At 41.8% G+C, this 24856-nt stretch overlaps 1 protein-coding gene across 1 annotated transcript; it reads left to right on the plus strand.

Annotated features, from left to right (window-relative positions):
- The first annotated feature begins 19084 nt into the window (after positions 1-19084).
- On the plus strand, positions 19085-20626 carry LOC125604097. The gene has a single exon (XM_048774688.1). It carries the CDS (start codon positions 19085-19087, stop codon positions 20624-20626), a length of 1542 nt encoding a protein of 513 aa, XP_048630645.1.
- The last annotated feature ends 4230 nt before the right edge of the window (positions 20627-24856 follow it).

The raw sequence follows: 24856 nt of genomic DNA on the forward strand, positions 1-24856 counted from the left end.
ACTTTCAAATCAGGTGATTCCAGTTTCCCAGTTTGGGAATAGGACAGCTTCTTCGTCGTTCCAATCAAACCAGGATGAATCACTTTGTAAGAAGCTTGATTTGGATACATAAAGTGTTGGAGAATCACCAGGAAGTTGAATAAATCTCATAGGAGTTGGGATGAAGAAGTTATCCCACTTTCAAATCAGGTGATTCCAGTTTCCCAGTTTGGGAATAGGACAGCTTCTTCGTCGTTCCAATCAAACCAGGATGAATCACTTTGTAAGAAGCTTGATTTGGATACATAAAGTGGTGGAGAATCACCAGGAAGTTGAATAAATCTCATAGGAGTTGGGATGAAGAAGTTATCCCACTTTCAAATCAGGTGATTCCAGTTTCCCAGTTTGGGAATAGGACAGCTTCTTCGTCGTTCCAATCAAACCAGGATGAATCACTTTGTAAGAAGCTTGATTTGGATACATAAAGTGTTGGAGAATCACCAGGAAGTTGAATAAATCTCATAGGAGTTGGGATGAAGAAGTTATCCCACTTTCAAATCAGGTGATTCCAGTTTCCCAGTTTGGGAATAGGACAGCTTCTTCGTCGTTCCAATCAAACCAGGATGAATCACTTTGTAAGAAGCTTGATTTGGATACATAAAGTGGTGGAGAATCACCAGGAAGTTGAATAAATCTCATAGGAGTTGGGATGAAGAAGTTATCCCACTTTCAAATCAGGTGATTCCAGTTTCCCAGTTTGGGAATAGGACAGCTTCTTCGTCGTTCCAATCAAACCAGGATGAATCACTTTGTAAGAAGCTTGATTTGGATACATAAAGTGGTGGAGAATCACCAGGAAGTTGAATAAATCTCATAGGAGTTGGGATGAAGAAGTTATCCCACTTTCAAATCAGGTGATTCCAGTTTCCCAGTTTGGGAATAGGACAGCTTCTTCGTCGTTCCAATCAAACCAGGATGAATCACTTTGTAAGAAGCTTGATTTGGATACATAAAGTGGTGGAGAATCACCAGGAAGTTGAATAAATCTCATAGGAGTTGGGATGAAGAAGTTATCCCACTTTCAAATCAGGTGATTCCAGTTTCCCAGTTTGGGAATAGGACAGCTTCTTCGTCGTTCCAATCAAACCAGGATGAATCACTTTGTAAGAAGCTTGATTTGGATACATAAAGTGGTGGAGAATCACCAGGAAGTTGAATAAATCTCATAGGAGTTGGGATGAAGAAGTTATCCCACTTTCAAATCAGGTGATTCCAGTTTCCCAGTTTGGGAATAGGACAGCTTCTTCGTCGTTCCAATCAAACCAGGATGAATCACTTTGTAAGAAGCTTGATTTGGATACATAAAGTGGTGGAGAATCACCAGGAAGTTGAATAAATCTCATAGGAGTTGGGATGAAGAAGTTATCCCACTTTCAAATCAGGTGATTCCAGTTTCCCAGTTTGGGAATAGGACAGCTTCTTCGTCGTTCCAATCAAACCAGGATGAATCACTTTGTAAGAAGCTTGATTTGGATACATAAAGTGGTGGAGAATCACCAGGAAGTTGAATAAATCTCATAGGAGTTGGGATGAAGAAGTTATCCCACTTTCAAATCAGGTGATTCCAGTTTCCCAGTTTGGGAATAGGACAGCTTCTTCGTCGTTCCAATCAAACCAGGATGAATCACTTTGTAAGAAGCTTGATTTGGATACATAAAGTGTTGGAGAATCACCAGGAAGTTGAATAAATCTCATAGGAGTTGGGATGAAGAAGTTATCCCACTTTCAAATCAGGTGATTCCAGTTTCCCAGTTTGGGAATAGGACAGCTTCTTCGTCGTTCCAATCAAACCAGGATGAATCACTTTGTAAGAAGCTTGATTTGGATACATAAAGTGGTGGAGAATCACCAGGAAGTTGAATAAATCTCATAGGAGTTGGGATGAAGAAGTTATCCCACTTTCAAATCAGGTGATTCCAGTTTCCCAGTTTGGGAATAGGACAGCTTCTTCGTCGTTCCAATCAAACCAGGATGAATCACTTTGTAAGAAGCTTGATTTGGATACATAAAGTGGTGGAGAATCACCAGGAAGTTGAATAAATCTCATAGGAGTTGGGATGAAGAAGTTATCCCACTTTCAAATCAGGTGATTCCAGTTTCCCAGTTTGGGAATAGGACAGCTTCTTCGTCGTTCCAATCAAACCAGGATGAATCACTTTGTAAGAAGCTTGATTTGGATACATAAAGTGGTGGAGAATCACCAGGAAGTTGAATAAATCTCATAGGAGTTGGGATGAAGAAGTTATCCCACTTTCAAATCAGGTGATTCCAGTTTCCCAGTTTGGGAATAGGACAGCTTCTTCGTCGTTCCAATCAAACCAGGATGAATCACTTTGTAAGAAGCTTGATTTGGATACATAAAGTGTGGAGAATCACCAGGAAGTTGAATAAATCTCATAGGAGTTGGGATGAAGAAGTTATCCCACTTTCAAATCAGGTGATTCCAGTTTCCCAGTTTGGGAATAGGACAGCTTCTTCGTCGTTCCAATCAAACCAGGATGAATCACTTTGTAAGAAGCTTGATTTGGATACATAAAGTGGTGGAGAATCACCAGGAAGTTGAATAAATCTCATAGGAGTTGGGATGAAGAAGTTATCCCACTTTCAAATCAGGTGATTCCAGTTTCCCAGTTTGGGAATAGGACAGCTTCTTCGTCGTTCCAATCAAACCAGGATGAATCACTTTGTAAGAAGCTTGATTTGGATACATAAAGTGTTGGAGAATCACCAGGAAGTTGAATAAATCTCATAGGAGTTGGGATGAAGAAGTTATCCCACTTTCAAATCAGGTGATTCCAGTTTCCCAGTTTGGGAATAGGACAGCTTCTTCGTCGTTCCAATCAAACCAGGATGAATCACTTTGTAAGAAGCTTGATTTGGATACATAAAGTGGTGGAGAATCACCAGGAAGTTGAATAAATCTCATAGGAGTTGGGATGAAGAAGTTATCCCACTTTCAAATCAGGTGATTCCAGTTTCCCAGTTTGGGAATAGGACAGCTTCTTCGTCGTTCCAATCAAACCAGGATGAATCACTTTGTAAGAAGCTTGATTTGGATACATAAAGTGGTGGAGAATCACCAGGAAGTTGAATAAATCTCATAGGAGTTGGGATGAAGAAGTTATCCCACTTTCAAATCAGGTGATTCCAGTTTCCCAGTTTGGGAATAGGACAGCTTCTTCGTCGTTCCAATCAAACCAGGATGAATCACTTTGTAAGAAGCTTGATTTGGATACATAAAGTGTTGGAGAATCACCAGGAAGTTGAATAAATCTCATAGGAGTTGGGATGAAGAAGTTATCCCACTTTCAAATCAGGTGATTCCAGTTTCCCAGTTTGGGAATAGGACAGCTTCTTCGTCGTTCCAATCAAACCAGGATGAATCACTTTGTAAGAAGCTTGATTTGGATACATAAAGTGTGGAGAATCACCAGGAAGTTGAATAAATCTCATAGGAGTTGGGATGAAGAAGTTATCCCACTTTCAAATCAGGTGATTCCAGTTTCCCAGTTTGGGAATAGGACAGCTTCTTCGTCGTTCCAATCAAACCAGGATGAATCACTTTGTAAGAAGCTTGATTTGGATACATAAAGTGGTGGAGAATCACCAGGAAGTTGAATAAATCTCATAGGAGTTGGGATGAAGAAGTTATCCCACTTTCAAATCAGGTGATTCCAGTTTCCCAGTTTGGGAATAGGACAGCTTCTTCGTCGTTCCAATCAAACCAGGATGAATCACTTTGTAAGAAGCTTGATTTGGATACATAAAGTGGTGGAGAATCACCAGGAAGTTGAATAAATCTCATAGGAGTTGGGATGAAGAAGTTATCCCACTTTCAAATCAGGTGATTCCAGTTTCCCAGTTTGGGAATAGGACAGCTTCTTCGTCGTTCCAATCAAACCAGGATGAATCACTTTGTAAGAAGCTTGATTTGGATACATAAAGTGGTGGAGAATCACCAGGAAGTTGAATAAATCTCATAGGAGTTGGGATGAAGAAGTTATCCCACTTTCAAATCAGGTGATTCCAGTTTCCCAGTTTGGGAATAGGACAGCTTCTTCGTCGTTCCAATCAAACCAGGATGAATCACTTTGTAAGAAGCTTGATTTGGATACATAAAGTGGTGGAGAATCACCAGGAAGTTGAATAAATCTCATAGGAGTTGGGATGAAGAAGTTATCCCACTTTCAAATCAGGTGATTCCAGTTTCCCAGTTTGGGAATAGGACAGCTTCTTCGTCGTTCCAATCAAACCAGGATGAATCACTTTGTAAGAAGCTTGATTTGGATACATAAAGTGTGGAGAATCACCAGGAAGTTGAATAAATCTCATAGGAGTTGGGATGAAGAAGTTATCCCACTTTCAAATCAGGTGATTCCAGTTTCCCAGTTTGGGAATAGGACAGCTTCTTCGTCGTTCCAATCAAACCAGGATGAATCACTTTGTAAGAAGCTTGATTTGGATACATAAAGTGGTGGAGAATCACCAGGAAGTTGAATAAATCTCATAGGAGTTGGGATGAAGAAGTTATCCCACTTTCAAATCAGGTGATTCCAGTTTCCCAGTTTGGGAATAGGACAGCTTCTTCGTCGTTCCAATCAAACCAGGATGAATCACTTTGTAAGAAGCTTGATTTGGATACATAAAGTGGTGGAGAATCACCAGGAAGTTGAATAAATCTCATAGGAGTTGGGATGAAGAAGTTATCCCACTTTCAAATCAGGTGATTCCAGTTTCCCAGTTTGGGAATAGGACAGCTTCTTCGTCGTTCCAATCAAACCAGGATGAATCACTTTGTAAGAAGCTTGATTTGGATACATAAAGTGGTGGAGAATCACCAGGAAGTTGAATAAATCTCATAGGAGTTGGGATGAAGAAGTTATCCCACTTTCAAATCAGGTGATTCCAGTTTCCCAGTTTGGGAATAGGACAGCTTCTTCGTCGTTCCAATCAAACCAGGATGAATCACTTTGTAAGAAGCTTGATTTGGATACATAAAGTGTGGAGAATCACCAGGAAGTTGAATAAATCTCATAGGAGTTGGGATGAAGAAGTTATCCCACTTTCAAATCAGGTGATTCCAGTTTCCCAGTTTGGGAATAGGACAGCTTCTTCGTCGTTCCAATCAAACCAGGATGAATCACTTTGTAAGAAGCTTGATTTGGATACATAAAGTGGTGGAGAATCACCAGGAAGTTGAATAAATCTCATAGGAGTTGGGATGAAGAAGTTATCCCACTTTCAAATCAGGTGATTCCAGTTTCCCAGTTTGGGAATAGGACAGCTTCTTCGTCGTTCCAATCAAACCAGGATGAATCACTTTGTAAGAAGCTTGATTTGGATACATAAAGTGGTGGAGAATCACCAGGAAGTTGAATAAATCTCATAGGAGTTGGGATGAAGAAGTTATCCCACTTTCAAATCAGGTGATTCCAGTTTCCCAGTTTGGGAATAGGACAGCTTCTTCGTCGTTCCAATCAAACCAGGATGAATCACTTTGTAAGAAGCTTGATTTGGATACATAAAGTGTGGGGAAACACCAGGAAGTTGAATAAATCTCATAGGAGTTGGGATGAAGAAGTTATCCCACTTTCAAATCAGGTGATTCCAGTTTCCCAGTTTGGGAATAGGACAGCTTCTTCGTCGTTCCAATCAAACCAGGATGAATCACTTTGTAAGAAGCTTGATTTGGATACATAAAGTGGTGGAGAATCACCAGGAAGTTGAATAAATCTCATAGGAGTTGGGATGAAGAAGTTATCCCACTTTCAAATCAGGTGATTCCAGTTTCCCAGTTTGGGAATAGGACAGCTTCTTCGTCGTTCCAATCAAACCAGGATGAATCACTTTGTAAGAAGCTTGATTTGGATACATAAAGTGGTGGAGAATCACCAGGAAGTTGAATAAATCTCATAGGAGTTGGGATGAAGAAGTTATCCCACTTTCAAATCAGGTGATTCCAGTTTCCCAGTTTGGGAATAGGACAGCTTCTTCGTCGTTCCAATCAAACCAGGATGAATCACTTTGTAAGAAGCTTGATTTGGATACATAAAGTGGTGGAGAATCACCAGGAAGTTGAATAAATCTCATAGGAGTTGGGATGAAGAAGTTATCCCACTTTCAAATCAGGTGATTCCAGTTTCCCAGTTTGGGAATAGGACAGCTTCTTCGTCGTTCCAATCAAACCAGGATGAATCACTTTGTAAGAAGCTTGATTTGGATACATAAAGTGGTTGGAGAATCACCAGGAAGTTGAATAAATCTCATAGGAGTTGGGATGAAGAAGTTATCCCACTTTCAAATCAGGTGATTCCAGTTTCCCAGTTTGGGAATAGGACAGCTTCTTCGTCGTTCCAATCAAACCAGGATGAATCACTTTGTAAGAAGCTTGATTTGGATACATAAAGTGGTGGAGAATCACCAGGAAGTTGAATAAATCTCATAGGAGTTGGGATGAAGAAGTTATCCCACTTTCAAATCAGGTGATTCCAGTTTCCCAGTTTGGGAATAGGACAGCTTCTTCGTCGTTCCAATCAAACCAGGATGAATCACTTTGTAAGAAGCTTGATTTGGATACATAAAGTGGTGGAGAATCACCAGGAAGTTGAATAAATCTCATAGGAGTTGGGATGAAGAAGTTATCCCACTTTCAAATCAGGTGATTCCAGTTTCCCAGTTTGGGAATAGGACAGCTTCTTCGTCGTTCCAATCAAACCAGGATGAATCACTTTGTAAGAAGCTTGATTTGGATACATAAAGTGTTGGAGAATCACCAGGAAGTTGAATAAATCTCATAGGAGTTGGGATGAAGAAGTTATCCCACTTTCAAATCAGGTGATTCCAGTTTCCCAGTTTGGGAATAGGACAGCTTCTTCGTCGTTCCAATCAAACCAGGATGAATCACTTTGTAAGAAGCTTGATTTGGATACATAAAGTGGTGGAGAATCACCAGGAAGTTGAATAAATCTCATAGGAGTTGGGATGAAGAAGTTATCCCACTTTCAAATCAGGTGATTCCAGTTTCCCAGTTTGGGAATAGGACAGCTTCTTCGTCGTTCCAATCAAACCAGGATGAATCACTTTGTAAGAAGCTTGATTTGGATACATAAAGTGGTGGAGAATCACCAGGAAGTTGAATAAATCTCATAGGAGTTGGGATGAAGAAGTTATCCCACTTTCAAATCAGGTGATTCCAGTTTCCCAGTTTGGGAATAGGACAGCTTCTTCGTCGTTCCAATCAAACCAGGATGAATCACTTTGTAAGAAGCTTGATTTGGATACATAAAGTGGTGGAGAATCACCAGGAAGTTGAATAAATCTCATAGGAGTTGGGATGAAGAAGTTATCCCACTTTCAAATCAGGTGATTCCAGTTTCCCAGTTTGGGAATAGGACAGCTTCTTCGTCGTTCCAATCAAACCAGGATGAATCACTTTGTAAGAAGCTTGATTTGGATACATAAAGTGTTGGAGAATCACCAGGAAGTTGAATAAATCTCATAGGAGTTGGGATGAAGAAGTTATCCCACTTTCAAATCAGGTGATTCCAGTTTCCCAGTTTGGGAATAGGACAGCTTCTTCGTCGTTCCAATCAAACCAGGATGAATCACTTTGTAAGAAGCTTGATTTGGATACATAAAGTGGTGGAGAATCACCAGGAAGTTGAATAAATCTCATAGGAGTTGGGATGAAGAAGTTATCCCACTTTCAAATCAGGTGATTCCAGTTTCCCAGTTTGGGAATAGGACAGCTTCTTCGTCGTTCCAATCAAACCAGGATGAATCACTTTGTAAGAAGCTTGATTTGGATACATAAAGTGGTGGAGAATCACCAGGAAGTTGAATAAATCTCATAGGAGTTGGGATGAAGAAGTTATCCCACTTTCAAATCAGGTGATTCCAGTTTCCCAGTTTGGGAATAGGACAGCTTCTTCGTCGTTCCAATCAAACCAGGATGAATCACTTTGTAAGAAGCTTGATTTGGATACATAAAGTGTTGGAGAATCACCAGGAAGTTGAATAAATCTCATAGGAGTTGGGATGAAGAAGTTATCCCACTTTCAAATCAGGTGATTCCAGTTTCCCAGTTTGGGAATAGGACAGCTTCTTCGTCGTTCCAATCAAACCAGGATGAATCACTTTGTAAGAAGCTTGATTTGGATACATAAAGTGGTGGAGAATCACCAGGAAGTTGAATAAATCTCATAGGAGTTGGGATGAAGAAGTTATCCCACTTTCAAATCAGGTGATTCCAGTTTCCCAGTTTGGGAATAGGACAGCTTCTTCGTCGTTCCAATCAAACCAGGATGAATCACTTTGTAAGAAGCTTGATTTGGATACATAAAGTGTTGGAGAATCACCAGGAAGTTGAATAAATCTCATAGGAGTTGGGATGAAGAAGTTATCCCACTTTCAAATCAGGTGATTCCAGTTTCCCAGTTTGGGAATAGGACAGCTTCTTCGTCGTTCCAATCAAACCAGGATGAATCACTTTGTAAGAAGCTTGATTTGGATACATAAAGTGGTGGAGAATCACCAGGAAGTTGAATAAATCTCATAGGAGTTGGGATGAAGAAGTTATCCCACTTTCAAATCAGGTGATTCCAGTTTCCCAGTTTGGGAATAGGACAGCTTCTTCGTCGTTCCAATCAAACCAGGATGAATCACTTTGTAAGAAGCTTGATTTGGATACATAAAGTGGTGGAGAATCACCAGGAAGTTGAATAAATCTCATAGGAGTTGGGATGAAGAAGTTATCCCACTTTCAAATCAGGTGATTCCAGTTTCCCAGTTTGGGAATAGGACAGCTTCTTCGTCGTTCCAATCAAACCAGGATGAATCACTTTGTAAGAAGCTTGATTTGGATACATAAAGTGTTGGAGAATCACCAGGAAGTTGAATAAATCTCATAGGAGTTGGGATGAAGAAGTTATCCCACTTTCAAATCAGGTGATTCCAGTTTCCCAGTTTGGGAATAGGACAGCTTCTTCGTCGTTCCAATCAAACCAGGATGAATCACTTTGTAAGAAGCTTGATTTGGATACATAAAGTGGTGGAGAATCACCAGGAAGTTGAATAAATCTCATAGGAGTTGGGATGAAGAAGTTATCCCACTTTCAAATCAGGTGATTCCAGTTTCCCAGTTTGGGAATAGGACAGCTTCTTCGTCGTTCCAATCAAACCAGGATGAATCACTTTGTAAGAAGCTTGATTTGGATACATAAAGTGGTGGAGAATCACCAGGAAGTTGAATAAATCTCATAGGAGTTGGGATGAAGAAGTTATCCCACTTTCTAATCAGGTGATTCCAGTTTCCCAGTTTGGGAATAGGACAGCTTCTTCGTCGTTCCAATCAAACCAGGATGAATCACTTTGTAAGAAGCTTGATTTGGATACATAAAGGGTTGGAGAATCACCAGGAAGTTGAATAAATCTCATAGGAGTTGGGATGAAGAAGTTATCCCACTTTCAAATCAGGTGATTCCAGTTTCCCAGTTTGGGAATAGGACAGCTTCTTCGTCGTTCCAATCAAACCAGGATGAATCACTTTGTAAGAAGCTTGATTTGGATACATAAAGTGTTGGAGAATCACCAGGAAGTTGAATAAATCTCATAGGAGTTGGGATGAAGAAGTTATCCCACTTTCAAATCAGGTGATTCCAGTTTCCCAGTTTGGGAATAGGACAGCTTCTTCGTCGTTCCAATCAAACCAGGATGAATCACTTTGTAAGAAGCTTGATTTGGATACATAAAGTGGTGGAGAAACACCAGGAAGTTGAATAAATCTCATAGGAGTTGGGATGAAGAAGTTATCCCACTTTCTAATCAGGTGATTCCAGTTTCCCAGTTTGGGAATAGGACAGCTTCTTCGTCGTTCCAATCAAACCAGGATGAATCACTTTGTAAGAAGCTTGATTTGGATACATAAAGTGTTGGAGAAACACCAGGAAGTTGAATAAATCTCATAGGAGTTGGGATGAAGAAGTTATCCCACTTTCAAATCAGGTGATTCCAGTTTCCCAGTTTGGGAATAGGACAGCTTCTTCGTCGTTCCAATCAAACCAGGATGAATCACTTTGTAAGAAGCTTGATTTGGATACATAAAATGGTGGAGAAACACCAGGAAGTTGAATAAATCTCATAGGAGTTGGGATGAAGAAGTTATCCCACTTTCTAATCAGGTGATTCCAGTTTCCCAGTTTGGGAATAGGACAGCTTCTTCGTCGTTCCAATCAAACCAGGATGAATCACTTTGTAAGAAGCTTGATTTGGATACATAAAGGGTTGGAGAAACACCAGGAAGTTGAATAAATCTCATAGGAGTTGGAATGAAGAAGTTATCCCACTTTCTAATCAGGTGATTCCAGTTTCCCAGTTTGGGAATAGGACAGCTTCTTCGTCAATCCAATCAAACCAGGATGAATCACTTTGTAAGAAGCTTGATTTTGATACATAAAATGGTGGGGAAACACCAGGAAGTTGAATAAATCTCATAGGAGTTGGGATGAAGAAGTTATCCCACTTTCAAATCAGGTGATTCCAGTTTCCCAGTTTGGGAATAGGTAATGAGATCCTAGGACCCTTCTCTGGATGGTTTGGATAGATCCTTGCATAAACGAATCAAAGACTCAAGTTTATCAAGGCTGTGGATCGAATGGTGACACAAGAGGCTGCGGAAAGGCTCCTTGATACTCCTAGACTTAGATCGGATATGACACACCTTTCTAAAGCCCTTGGGCGTTGGATATTACACACCAACAGACTGGATACTACACACCAGACACTCTCTTAACTCGTGAAAGCAAGGGAGAAGAAAACACAAAGGTTTAAATGAAAGAAAACTTGATAGATGCTAGGGTTGCCGAGTTACACATATATATAGTGAAAGGCTTGGAACAGGCTCCAAGCATTTCGAAATTAAAGGAACAGACTCCTCCAATTAATGTAGAAGTAAAGACACAACTTAGATAGAGTTTTCGAAAATGAAAGACATAAATACTTAGAAATAAAGATAGCATAAGGTTCTTCATGTGGTTTGGTCCGAGAGTATCACTAGGTGATAAGATAGCAAGACTATGGCCTCGTTAAAAACCTATCATTGCAAAACCCAATGGGACAAAAACAATGATAGGAAAAGAGCACACATAGCTTGCTAGCCTAGATGATACTCAACTTGATGGTAAGATGGCTTGAATGGTGATAAGCGTATCTTGAAGTATCAAGCTTCCTCCAAGACATTCTTCTTGCTCCAAGGACTTCCTGATTAGTCCTCCAATAGCTTCTTTGAGTTTCCTAGCTCTGGCTCGAGTCATGGGACCTTTAGGAATGGTTAAGACCCCATCTTCTTCAGCTGGTTCATCTCTAAACTCGCCATCTCTATCTCCATCAGCTGGCTGGTCCATGATCATATCATCCCCTCCCTCTTGAAAAGGATTTGACCTCAAATCAGGTTCATCTGCAATAAAAGGGATCAAGTCAGTAACATTGAAGCTATTACTCACATCATACTTATCTTGGAGATCAATCTTGTAGGCATTGTTGCTGATCTTCCTTGTGATCTCAAAAGGTCCATCAATTCTTGGCATAAGCTTTGACTTCCTCTCATTAGGAAACCTCTCTTTTCTCAAATGAACCCAAACTTTATCACCCTCCTTAAAGACCATCTCACGCCTTCCTTTGTTGGCATGCTTGACATACTGCTTAGTTTTCTCTTCAATGTTGAGCCTAGCTTGCTCGTGAAGTTGTTTCACCATCTCTGCCTTCTTTTTGCCATCCAAACTGATGTGAGCTTGACTGAACCAGTAGCTGATCTTGCGCATGAAGAGCTGGAAGAGAGTGACAGTGAAGAGGAGCTGGATGAGACGAACACTACAATTGGATACAAGGAGCTGGATGGGAGTTCAATTGGATTTAACTCAGCACGAGACCCATTCTCTTTCTCCAATGGGCCAATAACCAGATCAAAGACAAGACAATTGAAGGAGGCAATTCTCAGATTGGTTTACACTAAACCAATCTCGACATCTGAAGAAAACCAAGTCAAAGAAGCCTTGAAGATATTCAATTGTTCAGTCTTCAACACTACCTAGTTTTACTTAAGATATTTTCGAAAACTACAAGTCCTTGGTGACTCTTTGCTTTCCTTTCTTTCTACTTAAACTCTCTGCAAGATCTGAATAAAATCAATCACTTTTGTTATCAAAAATTCTCTCTAAACTTGTGATTCCTTTGTTCAGTTTTTGGACATCGAATTTGGCTAGAAGAGTGATCTTCCTTAAGCCTTGATCTTGTTCACTAGTGGGGCTGCCTCTCACGGACTAAGATCATCCCAATCAGTGCCTGATCATTCCGCAGATCATCACTGAAACCATCTCTACCATCGATCACCAATCCCCTTTCTATCAACTCATCAATCGATCATCTTTCCATCAGTGTTAGTAACCTGATCCATCACCACCAAATCAATACCAGATCGACCCTCAAGAGCATCCTAGGGTTCTTCCTTGACCAGGAAGCTATTAAGTGGTATCAGAGCAGCTTGAGGGCTTCTAATCAAAGGGGTTTGTCGAATTCAATTCTTCTCTCTCTGTTTTGGGAACCTAATTTCCTTTTCTGATTCTCTGCAACTCTCTGCAGTTTTCTTTTTTCTCTTTACTTTCTATCTGTTGTATCTGCAAGGGGGCCAACCAGTATAAAAAAAAAAAAAAAAAAAAAAAGAGATCTAAGTATCTAAGAAAGTCGAGGAGAAATCCGACTAGGGCTGAGGAGAAATCCAGCCAGACTGAAGAGAAATCCAGTCTCTGGTGGTAAAGCTCCTTGCAAACCAAAATTTCTTAAATCTGTCTATCTATTTCTTTGGGGTTTTGGGATTTTTACTTCTCTGGCTTTGAGTTTGTTTGTCTGATCATTGAACTCTTGGAATCACTGAGAAAATCACTTGAGAAATCATTGAGAGAAACACTTGAGAGAAACACTAAGTGAGGCTTCGGCTATATCTATTGTGTACTTACTTTTCTTGTTGAAGTCTTAACAGGAAACCATGTCTGAAAGTGATAAAGAAAGTATTGAGATGAGATCATTTTGAGATGAGATCATGAAATGGAGTGATGAGTAATGAATGGGAGGAAAGGGCATGAAGTAGTGAAGCATTAGGAAGAAAGGGATTGAGGAGGCTGAGTCCGTACAATCCGTACACTCCGTACATGAGGAGTGGCCGTACAAGTCTTGGGTAACACTCTTCACTATTCAGGATGGTTACTTGTGAAAAGGGTGATGGTAACTATGAAGAGTTACCAGCACTTGATCAGACCGTTGAGGGAAGGATAAGGCCGCGGCTTGACAGGCTGTATGCAGCTGGAAAGGGAAAGCAACCTTATCCATTCATCCCACACATGTGGAGTCTCCCATTGGCTTAGTTTGAATTAGGCGCCTATCTTTTCCTTGACTCCACATGCTTTGCTTACTTTACCTTTGAGGAAAACCCTTGTATCCTCTCCTATATATTTGTAATCTCTTCATTAATGATAATCATACAGTTCTTGACACAAAAACACTCTCTTAGACTCAAAGACTCTCAATCATGATTCCACACTAAACTCTTAGCTAAACTCGTTCTAAATCACCTCTAAACTTCTCTAATCCCTTTCTTTTCTTATATCAAACTCAGATTCTCTAAAGTTCATATGGTATCAGAGCCAGGTTCATCATAATCTGGGTTTGATTACTAAGAACACTTGAGTTGCATTTCATTTATCCGAGTGGGTCTGAAATGGAAAGCAACAAAGCTGTGGTTCCGGTTACTCTCAAGGGGGGTAACTATCTTTTGTGGTCTCGTTTGGTGAAGACCGCAGTGGGGAGTAAGGGTTTATGGGGACACATCACACAGAGTGAAGCCCCAAAGCTCATTACTTATGAAGGCGACAAGGAGGTTGTCGAGTGCGATGAGGAGAAGTGGGAGCAGGATGATCAGCTGGTGATGTCCATACTCCAACGGTCTCTTGAAGTGTCTATCCTGGAGGCATACAGCTACTGTGAGACAGCAAAGGATCTTTGGGACACGCTAAAGAAGGTTTATGGTAACATCTCAAACTTGAGCCGTGTGTTTGAAGTGAAACGTGCTATCAACAGCTTGACACAGGAGGACATGGAGTTCACTAAGCATCTTGGGAGGTTCAGAGCCTTGTGGTCCGAACTAGAGATGCTGAGGCCAGGCACAACCAACCTAGATGAGCTGGCTGAGAGACGCGAGCAGGATAAGGTGTTTGGGTTGCTGCTCACATTGAATCCAAGCTACAACAGCCTCATCAAACACATTCTGAGGTCCGGAAAGTTACCTGATCTTGAGGACGTGTGTGCGCAAGTTCAGAAGGAGGAAGGGTCTATTGGTCTCTTTGGAGGGAAAGGGGAGATCACTCTTGCAAACCAAGCTGAGGTTCCACAAGCAAACCGTGCAAGCTCTAACCAGTATGATGCAAAGAAGTTCACGGGAAATTGTGATCACTGCAAGAGACAAGGTCACAAGAAGAACCAGTGCTGGATCTTGCACCCTCATCTGAAGCCGGCCAAGTTCTCAAGAGAGAAAGATGGGAGAGCCAATGTCTCGTATGCTGGAAGTGAGCCGGGGAGTTCAAGTGTTGCTGGGAGCTCAGGCCAAGCTGTAGAGGGCGGGACACGTGAGCCTGGAGATAGCAAGGCCCTGGTGACTTACACAGCTCAACCAAGCCTTCAGAACAACCGTGAGAACGAGTACCTGAGGAGATCAGACCTTGACTCCCTCATCAAAATGCTAAAGGATAATGGTAACACACTTGGTACTCTTGGTTACTCTTTTGGTGCATCATATGAACCGTATAGTATTGCTAGAGAACCTGATCACTCAAGCATTGCGTATAAACCTACTAGCATACTAGGACAGTCTCATATTGCACACAATCTGTTTAAACCATTGGTAGTTGATTCAGGAGCATCTCATCACATGATTAGTGATACTAGTTTGATTAGAGACATTGAACCTACAAATGGACATGTCATGATTGCAAATGGAGATAAAATCCCAATTAGAGGAATTGGCAAGCTAAAATTGTTTGATAAAGAATCTAAAGCATTTTACATGCCTGACTTCACATCAAATCTATTATCTGTAAAGAAATGCACTACAGATCTTAATTGCAATGTTATATTCAGTCCTAATGATGTGAAGTTTCAGGATATTGAGAGCAGCCAATTGATTTGAAAAGGAGTTACCAAGGGAGATTTATATTTACTTGAAGAACTAGCTCCTGTTTCTGATTACTTGTGCTCATTTACTTCTGCGTCTATGATGAATAAAAATGCATTGTGGCATGCTAGACTAGGTCATCCCCATGTTAGGGCTTTAAACTTGATGCTACCAGGTGTGGTATTTGAAAATAAGGATTGTGAAGCTTGCATCTTAGGCAAGCATTGTAAAACTGTGTTTCCCATTTCATCTACTGTTTATGACAAGTGCTTTGATTTAATTCACTCTGATGTTTGGACTGCTCCTTGCTTGTCTAGGGATAGTTTTAAATACTTTGTCACATTCATAGATGAAAAATCGAAATACACCTGGATAACACTTATTCAAACCAAAGATAGGGTGCTTGAAGTTTTTAAAAATTTTCAAAACTATGTGACTAACCATTACAATGCCAAGATTAAAATTTTGAGATCAGATAATGGTGGGGAATACACTGGTCAAGCCTTCAAGCAACATCTAGCTCAACATGGGATACTACACCAAACGAGTTGTCCTTATACTCCTCAGCAAAATGGAGTGGCTGAGAGAAAGAATAGGCATCTCATGGAGGTGGCAAGATCAATGATGTTTCAAGCAAATGTTCCTAAGAGGTTTTGGAGTGATGCTGTGGCGACATCCTGTTATCTAATCAACCGGATCCCAACTAAGATTCTACATGATCAGTCCCCTTTTGAAGCCTTGAACAGGTACAAGCCATCATTGGAGCATATGCGAATCTTTGGATGTCTATGCTTTGTTCTGAGGCCAAAAGAGTTGAGAAACAAGCTTGAAGCAACCAGCACAAGAGCTATGTTTGTTGGCTACTCTACTACTCAAAAGGGTTACAAGTGCTATGATCCTACTACTAGAAGGGTTCTAGTCTCTAGAGATGTGAAGTTCATTGAAGCTAAGGGGTTCTATGAGGAAAAGAATCAAGATGAGTTGCTAGAGTTGACAAGAGAGTCAGATAGAGCGGCCAGCCTTAGAAGCATTCTAGAGGGCCTTGGGATACATACTACCCAGGATCCGAAGGAAAGACGCAGCACAACAAACACACAACCTACCGAGGCATCAAACTTAGATCATGGGGGGGAAACAACACCTGAACCGGCTGAAGTACATGTTGAAAGCCACGATCAAGAAGGCTCAGGTGATCAGGATCAAAGTATGATGCATGAAGATAGGGAGGTACCGAGCCAAGATCAAGAGGATCAAGAGGAGGAAACTAATGCAACTACAACTGAACCTGAACCAGAGCCGGCCGTGCAGCCATTGAGAAGAAGCACCAGAGTGAGAAAGGATAGTTCCAACTGGGTAAACACGAGAGTGTACTACAATGCCCAGGCTGTGGAACATCCCTCTCAAGCTGTGTGTTCCTTTGCTCATTATCCAGAAGAACATTGTGCCTTTATGGTAAGCTTAGATGAGAGCCATGTTCCGAAGTCATATGAGGAAGCCATGAAGGACAAGGAATGGAGGGAATCAGTAGGAGCTGAATCCAATGCAATGATCAAGAATGACACTTGGTATGAGAGTGAGTTACCTAAAGGGAAGAGAGCAGTGTCTAGTAGATGGATCTTCACAATCAAGTACCTAGCAAATGGACAGATTGATAGAAAGAAGACTCGGTTGGTTGCAAGAGGATTTACTCAAACATATGGAGAGGATTATATAGACACATTTGCACCGGTTGCTAAACTACATACCATCAGGATTGTCCTATCACTTGCGGTAAACCTTGAGTGGGGTTTGTGGCAAATGGATGTGAAGAATGCATTCCTACAAGGGGAACTAGAAGATGAAGTGTATATGTTACCTCCTCCTGGTCTAGAGCACTTGGTGAAGAAAGGGAATGTTCTCAGACTAAAGAAAGCTATCTATGGTCTGAAACAATCACCAAGGGCATGGTACCACAAGTTGAGCACAACTCTGAATGGAAGAGGCTTTAGGAAGTCAGAGCTTGATCATACTCTCTTCACACTCAACACACCTTCAGGTATTGTCGTTCTACTTGTATATGTAGATGACATCATTATAACAGGTAGTGATAAAGAAGAGATACAAGCTACCAAAGACTTTCTTAAATCTGTTTTTGAGATTAAAGACTTGGGAGAGATGAAATACTTCCTTGGAATTGAGATATGTAGATCCAAGGAAGGGTTGTTTCTATCCCAAAGAAAGTATACACTTGATCTGTTGAAAGATGCAGGTAAGCTTAATGGAAAGACGGCCAAGACTCCCTTGGAAGATGGATACAAGGTTCCACGTGAGGGGGAGATTGAAGACAGTCCACCATTCAAGGATGCAAAGCTTTATAGGAAGCTAGTGGGTAAGCTTATATATCTAACCATCACACGTCCTGATATTTGTTTTGCTGTGAACCAGGTAAGCCAGCATATGCAAGTTCCAAAAGAACATCATTGGGGAATGGTGAACCGGATCTTGATGTATCTCAATGGCTCAGCGGATCAAGGAGTGTGGATGGGGTGTAATGGGAGTACTGAAGTTGTGGGCTACTGTGATGCGGATTGGGCAGGAGATAGAGCAGATAGAAGGTCCACAACTGGCTACTGCACATTCATTGGAGGGAACTTGGTAACTTGGAAGAGTAAGAAGCAGAAGGTGGTCTCATGCTCAAGTGCTGAAGCTGAATACCGAGCCATGCTGAAGTTGACTAATGAGCTTGTGTGGATCAAAGGGATACTGAAGCACTTGGAGATTACTCAATCCACTCCAATGACAATGCATTGCGACAACCAGGCTGCTATACACATTGCCACCAACTCAGTCTTCCATGAGAGAACCAAGCACATTGAGGTAGATTGTCACAAGGTGAGGCAGATGATACTTCTTGGAGTCATCTTACCATGTTACACAAGAAGTGAAGATCAGCTAGCAGTTGTGTTCACAAAGGCAGCAAGGCAGAAGACAATTGAGTCCATTCATAGCCGGCTAGGACTCATTGATCTCACGAGAAGGAGCTAAGCCCCTTAGCTATGAGGTCTTTACTCTTTTTCCCTTATCAAAGTTTTGTCCCAATGGGTTTTCTTTGGTAAGGTTTTTAATGAGGAAGATCTCATGGCTATCCAAGCTTAGACTTTCACAAAGCTAAGCTTGAGGGGGAGTGTTGAGATGAGATCATTTTGAGATGAGATCATGAAATGGAATGATGAGTAATGAATGGGAGGAAAGGGCATGAAGTAGTGAAGCATTAGGAAGAAAGGGATTGAGGAGGCTGAGTCCGTACAATCCGTACACTCCGTACATGAGGAGTGGCCGTACAAGTCTTGGGTAACACTCTTCACTATTCAGGATGGTTACTTGTGAAAAGGGTGATGGTAACTATGAAGAGTTACCAGCACTTGATCAGACCGTTGAGGGAAGGATAAGGCCGCGGCTTGACAGGCTGTATGCAGCTGGAAAGGGAAAGCAACCTTATCCATTCATCCCACACATGTGGAGTCTCCCATTGGCTTAGTTTGAATTAGGCGCCTATCTTATCCTTGACTCCACATGCTTTGCTTACTTTACCTTTGAGGAAAACCCTTGTATCCTCTCCTATATATTTGTAATCTCTTCATTAATGATAATCATACAGTTCTTGACACAAAAAACACTCTCTTAGACTCAAAGACTCTCAATCATGATTCCACACTAAACTCTTAGCTAAACTCGTTCTAAATCACCTCTAAACTTCTCTAATCCCTTTCTTTTCTTATATCAAACTCAGATTCTCTAAAGTTCATAGAAAGGCCCGTGGCTAGACTGGATAAAGCACAACTAGATGCTATCATGGCTACTCTCATGAAAGAGATGGATAAAAAACTTGAATTTGTTGGAGCTACTCGTTCTACTAACCCTGTCTTTGGCACAACTTCACAGGTTAGGAGAGCCGCTAGGGAAAAGAGGAGAGGCAAGCGACCTGCAGTAGGAGACGAATCTGAGGATGAAGATACTTCTTCTGGCCGTAGTACTGATGGAGAACGGTCCGTGGGATCAGCAAGATCAGTGAGAACAGGACGTGCAGCCTCCCAAGCAAGATCCCCTACACGCCATGCAGCAAGGAACAGACCAGATGATAACCTTGGGAGTCTCAAACTTCGAATACCAGTCTTCAGTGGAACCAGCAATCCAGATGCTTATCTTGAATGGGAAACGAAGATTGAGCGAGTGTTTGATTGCCAGCACTACTCAGAAACAAAGAAGGTGAAGCTTGCTGTGACAGAATTCAGTGGGTATGCTTTGCATTGGTGGGATCAGATTGTTACTACTAGGAGAAGGACTGGAGAGCCGCCAGTTGCTTCATGGTTTGAGCTCAAGACACTCATGAAGAAGCGGTTTGTCCCAAACCACTATGGTAGAGAGATTCATCAAAAGCTGAGGAGACTTACCCAAGGAACCAAAGGCGTGGAGGATTACTATCAAGAGATGGAAATACTCATGATCAAAGCGGCTGTTGAAGAAGCTTCTGAAGCTAATATGGCTCGATTTCAGGCTGGGCTTAACAGAGACATCCAGGACCGCTTGGAGATGCAGGAGTATGAGGACATCTATGAATTGCTTCACAAAGCAATCCTCATTGAGCAGCAACTGAAGAGAAAGTCCTCAACCAAAGGATCCTATGGCAACAACTACAAAGCGCCTACTACCAAAGATGACAAGTCTTTTGTGAAACCCAAGGAAGAGCATGAGGACAAGGGAAAGGCACCAGCTGCTAGATCCAGGGATGTGAAGTGCTTCAAATGTCATGGTTTTGGGCACTATGCCAATGAGTGCACCAACAAGAAAGCAATGATCCTCTTGGACAGTGGTGAGGTGATATCCGAAGAAGAAGAGGAAGCCATAGACTATCCAGTTCGTGGAGAACTACTTGTCACAAGGAGATCATTGGCAGTACAATCCAAGCTAGATGAAGATAATCAAAGGGAGAATCTGTTTCATACTCGTTGCATAGTTTATGAAAAAGTATGCAGTTTGATTATAGATGGAGGAAGCTGTACTAATGTTGCTAGTGAAGCTCTTGTAGAAAAGCTTGGATTGAAAACAGGGAAGCATCCTAGGCCATACCTTCTACAATGGTTGAATGAGGAGGGCGAGCTGAAGGTCACTGATCAAGTAATGGTTCCTATAACCATTGGAAGATACCAAGATGAGATCGTGTGTGATGTTCTGCCCATGGACTCTAGCCATATCTTGTTGGGAAGGCCTTGGCAGTATGATAGAAGTGTCATTCACGATGGTTCACTAACCGGCATTCCTTCACCCACAGAGACAAGAAGATCGTACTGGCACCTTTGTCTCCACAAGAGGTACATGAGGATCAACTTCAACTAAAACTTAGGCGACAAGAAGCTAAAGAGAAACCAGCTGACAAGCAAAAGAAGGAGACTAATCTCTTAGCCAAGAGTAGTGAGATCAAGAAAGCTTTGTGTCTTCAACAATCTATGCTTTTATTTGTTTTTAAAGGTGCCCTAATGTCTTCTTCTGACCCTGCACCGGTTCTACCGAGTGAACTTGAGTTTCTTTTGCAGGACTATGGTGATGTCTTTCCAGACGAGAGCCCAAAAGGACTTCCTCCCATGCGTGGGATTGAACACCAAATAGACTTGGTCCCTGGAGCTTCTCTCCCAAACCGCCCTGCCTATAGAACCAACCCTGAAGAAACAAAAGAGCTACAGAAGCAAGTAGATGAGCTCATTGAGAAAGGACATATCCGAGAGAGCATGAGCCCTTGTGCAGTACCAGTGCTCCTTGTGCCTAAGAAGGATGGAAGCTGGCGCATGTGTGTAGATTGCAGAGCCATCAACAATATCACTGTAAAGTACAGACATCCTATTCCTAGACTTGATGATATGTTGGATGAGCTACATGGTTCTTGTGTGTTCTCTAAGGTAGATTTAAAAAGTGGATATCATCAGATTAGGATGAAAGAAGGGGATGAATGGAAAACAGCCTTTAAAACTAAACATGGTCTGTATGAGTGGCTGTTATGCCATTTGGTCTTACCAATGCCCCTAGCACTTTCATGAGGTTGATGAACCATGTCTTGAGGTCTTTTATAGGACACTTTGTTGTAGTTTATTTTGATGATATTTTGATCTACAGCAAGAGTATGGCTGAGCATGTGCATCACTTGAAATCTGTGTTAGAAGTGCTTAGGAAAGAATCCTTGTTTGCTAACTTTAAGAAATGCACTTTTGGGACAGATCACCTTGTTTTTTCTAGGATTTGTTGTAACAGCACAGGGAATCAGAGTGGATGAGGAAAAGGTTAGAGCTATCCGAGACTGGCCTAGTCCTAAGAGTGTGAGCGAGGTGAGAAGTTTCCATGGTCTTGCCGGCTTTTATAGAAGATTTGTGAAGGATTTTAGCACCATAGCTGCACCACTCACTGAAGTCATCAAGAAGGATGTGGGTTTCAAGTGGGAGAAGGCGCAAGAGGAGGCTTTTCAAAACCTGAAAGGGAAGTTGACTAATGCTCCTTTGCTAGTTCTTCCAGATTTTACTAAGACCTTTGAAATTGAATGTGATGCTTCTGGTGTAGGTATTGGAGCTGTGCTGATGCAGGAGAAGAGACCCATAGCATATTTCAGTGAGAAACTAAGTGGAGCCATGCTGAACTACCCAACTTATGACAAGGAACTCTATGCTTTGATTAGAGCACTCCAAACTTGGCAGCACTATCTCTGGCCAGAGGAGTTTGTTATACACACTGATCATGAGTCCTTGAAACACCTGAAGGGACAGCACAAGCTCAACAAGAGACACGCCAGATGGGTAGAGTTCTTGGAAACCTTTCCTTATGTGATTCACTATAAACAAGGTAAAGAAAACATTGTGGCTGATGCACTCTCCAGAAGGTATACTCTTTTCACTTCTATGGAAGCTAAGCTGTTAGGTTTTGAACAAATAAAGTCTTATTATGAAGATGATCAAGATTTAAAGTTCAATTGAAGAAAGCAAGAAACAAACATACCAGTGGAAAGTTTTATCAAGTTGAGGGTTTCTTTTCTATGAAAATCGACTTTGTTTACCTAACTGTTCTTTGAGAGAGTTGTATGTTAGGGAAGCACATGGAGGAGGATTGATGGGGCATTTTGGAGTTGCCAAGACACTCGCCCACCTGAAAGAGCACTTTTACTGGCCGGCCATGAGAAGAGATGTGGAGAGAGTATGCAGCAGATGTGTTACTTGCACCCAAGCCAAAGCCAAGGCCCGACCTCAAGGTTTGTATACTCCTCTTCCCATTCCTGATGCTCCATGGATTGATATATCTATGGATTTTGTGCTTGGTTTGCCTAGGACTAGAAAGGGCAGAGATTCAATCTTTGTAGTTGTTGATAGGTTCTCAAAAATGGCACATTTCATTCCATGTCACAAAACTGATGATGCCTTGATGGTTGCTGAACTTTTCTTTAGAGAGGTTGTTCGTTTGCATGGCATGCCTAGATCAATAGTGTCTGATAGGGATACTAAATTTCTTAGTCATTTCTGGAGAACATTGTGGTCTAAACTTGGAACAAAGTTGAAGTTTGTTAAAATAAGTGGTTCAGTATATGGGGAGATGGCTTAAGGAGTTGAGGATGTGAGGATGTGGAGGCAAAGGGAAGGAAGGTTAGGGATCGACCAGGCCGTACAAGAGGCCGTACCGGCCGTACTGTCCGTACTGTCCGGGTCGATCCTAACTCGACCAAGCGGGAAGTTACCCGGTTGAAAGGTTAAAACGGCCAAAGGGGTTTTACCTTAGGAGATATGACCGTTTGGATGGATAGAGTGACCGCGGCTTATCCTGACAGTCTGGCACAAGCTGTAAAGGCAAAAGGAACCGAGTCCAAGATGCCAAAAGCGTGTGACAGCTCCCATTGGTTTACATTTGAATTAAAGCAATCTTATCCTTGACCTCACATGCTTAGTGCTTCTGAATACCCTAATGTCTCTCTCTATATATTGTAAACTCTGTCTTGATAATGGTTAACACGAGTTCATCATATTCTCTCTCTAGTTCATCATGTTCTCTTCTACATTTCATAAATCATCTCATCTCACTTTAATCTTTCTCTAAATCTCTCAATACCTGTTCAACTCTCTAAAATCATATGGTATCAGAGCCAGGTTGGCTTTGGTATTGAGATTTAGAGTGTTCTTCAGCTTCAGTTCATACTCTTTCATACTTTCTTTGGGTCTAACAAAGCAAGATGGAGGGAAACTACAAGGTCATTACGGTTCCTGTTTGCGTTGAAAGGTGGTAGTAACTACCTGTTGTGGTCAAGGCTGGTGAAGACAGCCATTGGGAGGCTAGGGCTGTGGAGTCACATCACGGATGATGCAACCAAGCCAGTGGCTAAAGACGGAGAAGGAGATGAGGTGTGGGAGATCAAGTTGCTGCTGCGAGAAGAAGTGGATTCAAGAAGACTTGATGGTGCTTTCAGTGCTACAAGGGTCCCTTGAAGAGGCATCTCTTGGAGGCCTACAGCTACTGCGAGACTCCAAAACACCTGTGGGAGGTACTCCAGAAGACATTTGGGAACGTTACCAATCTGAACCGCGTGTATGAGATTAAGAAGGCTATCAAACACAACTGTTCAAGATGGAGAAGAGTTCACCAAGCATTTGGGCAAGTATAGATCCTTGTGGTCTGAGCTTGAATCACTGAGGCCAAGCACCGGGATCAAGAGCTACTCATGGAGAGGAGGGAGCAGGATCAGGTGTTTTTGGATTGCTGCTGACACTAGATCCTCCGTTCAATGATGTGATCAAGCACATGTTGAGGATGCCGAGTCTTCCATCTATGGAGGAAGTGTGTGCGCAGATTCAGAAGGAAGAGGGGTCACTTGGTAATGTTTTGAGGGAAAGGAGACATGGCTCTGTCCACAAGGCTGAAGCAATCCAAGCACACAAGGCTGCTTACCGTGGAGAGGAAAGGAAGTTCAGTGGAAACTGTGACCATTGCAAGAAGCCGGGACACAAGAGGAGTCAGTGCTGGATCCTACACCCCCATTTGAAGCCGCCAAGTTCCAACAAGTAGAGAGAGGGAAGAGCTCACCTTTCTGCAGAGACAAGTGAAGCCGGCGCATCAGGAGCTGGTTCATCTGGTCTTGCGGTGAAAGTGAAGGAAGAGCCTTAACCTCTCACCATCAAGGAGCTGTGAAGAACATGGATCATGAGGTGATCAAGAAGTCAGACATTGATGCCTTGATCAAAGCCCTTAAAGAGTCTGGTAACACCCTTGGAAACACCCTTGGTTTATTCCTATACTGCTCATGTGTGCTGCCTAGAACTTGTGATAGCTTGCTAGGAAGCTTTGATAGGATGAGAACTGAACCGATAGATATACAACCTTTGCTGCTGATAGGATGTCTAGAAATGAAACCACATTGCTTGATCTTATTGATAACTTGAACTGGTAAAAGAACACCCTAGGAATCATATTGCTCAAGAATAAAACCATTGATTATGATTCAGGTGCTTCACACCATATGATAAGTGATGATAGCCTTATAAAGAACATAGAACCGGCTCAAATGGTGATAGAATTCCTATTAGAGGTGTAGGAGATTTAAAAAAC

The sequence above is a fragment of the Brassica napus genome, unplaced genomic scaffold (assembly GCF_020379485.1).
Source record: "Brassica napus cultivar Da-Ae unplaced genomic scaffold, Da-Ae ScsIHWf_461;HRSCAF=704, whole genome shotgun sequence".
NCBI classification, from domain to species: domain Eukaryota; kingdom Viridiplantae; phylum Streptophyta; class Magnoliopsida; order Brassicales; family Brassicaceae; genus Brassica; species Brassica napus.

Bases quoted from the DNA above. Each gene is read 5' to 3' on its own strand.
- LOC125604097 (XM_048774688.1), top strand. From the start codon at position 19,085: ATGGCTACTCTCATGAAAGAGATGGATAAAAAACTTGAATTTGTTGGA.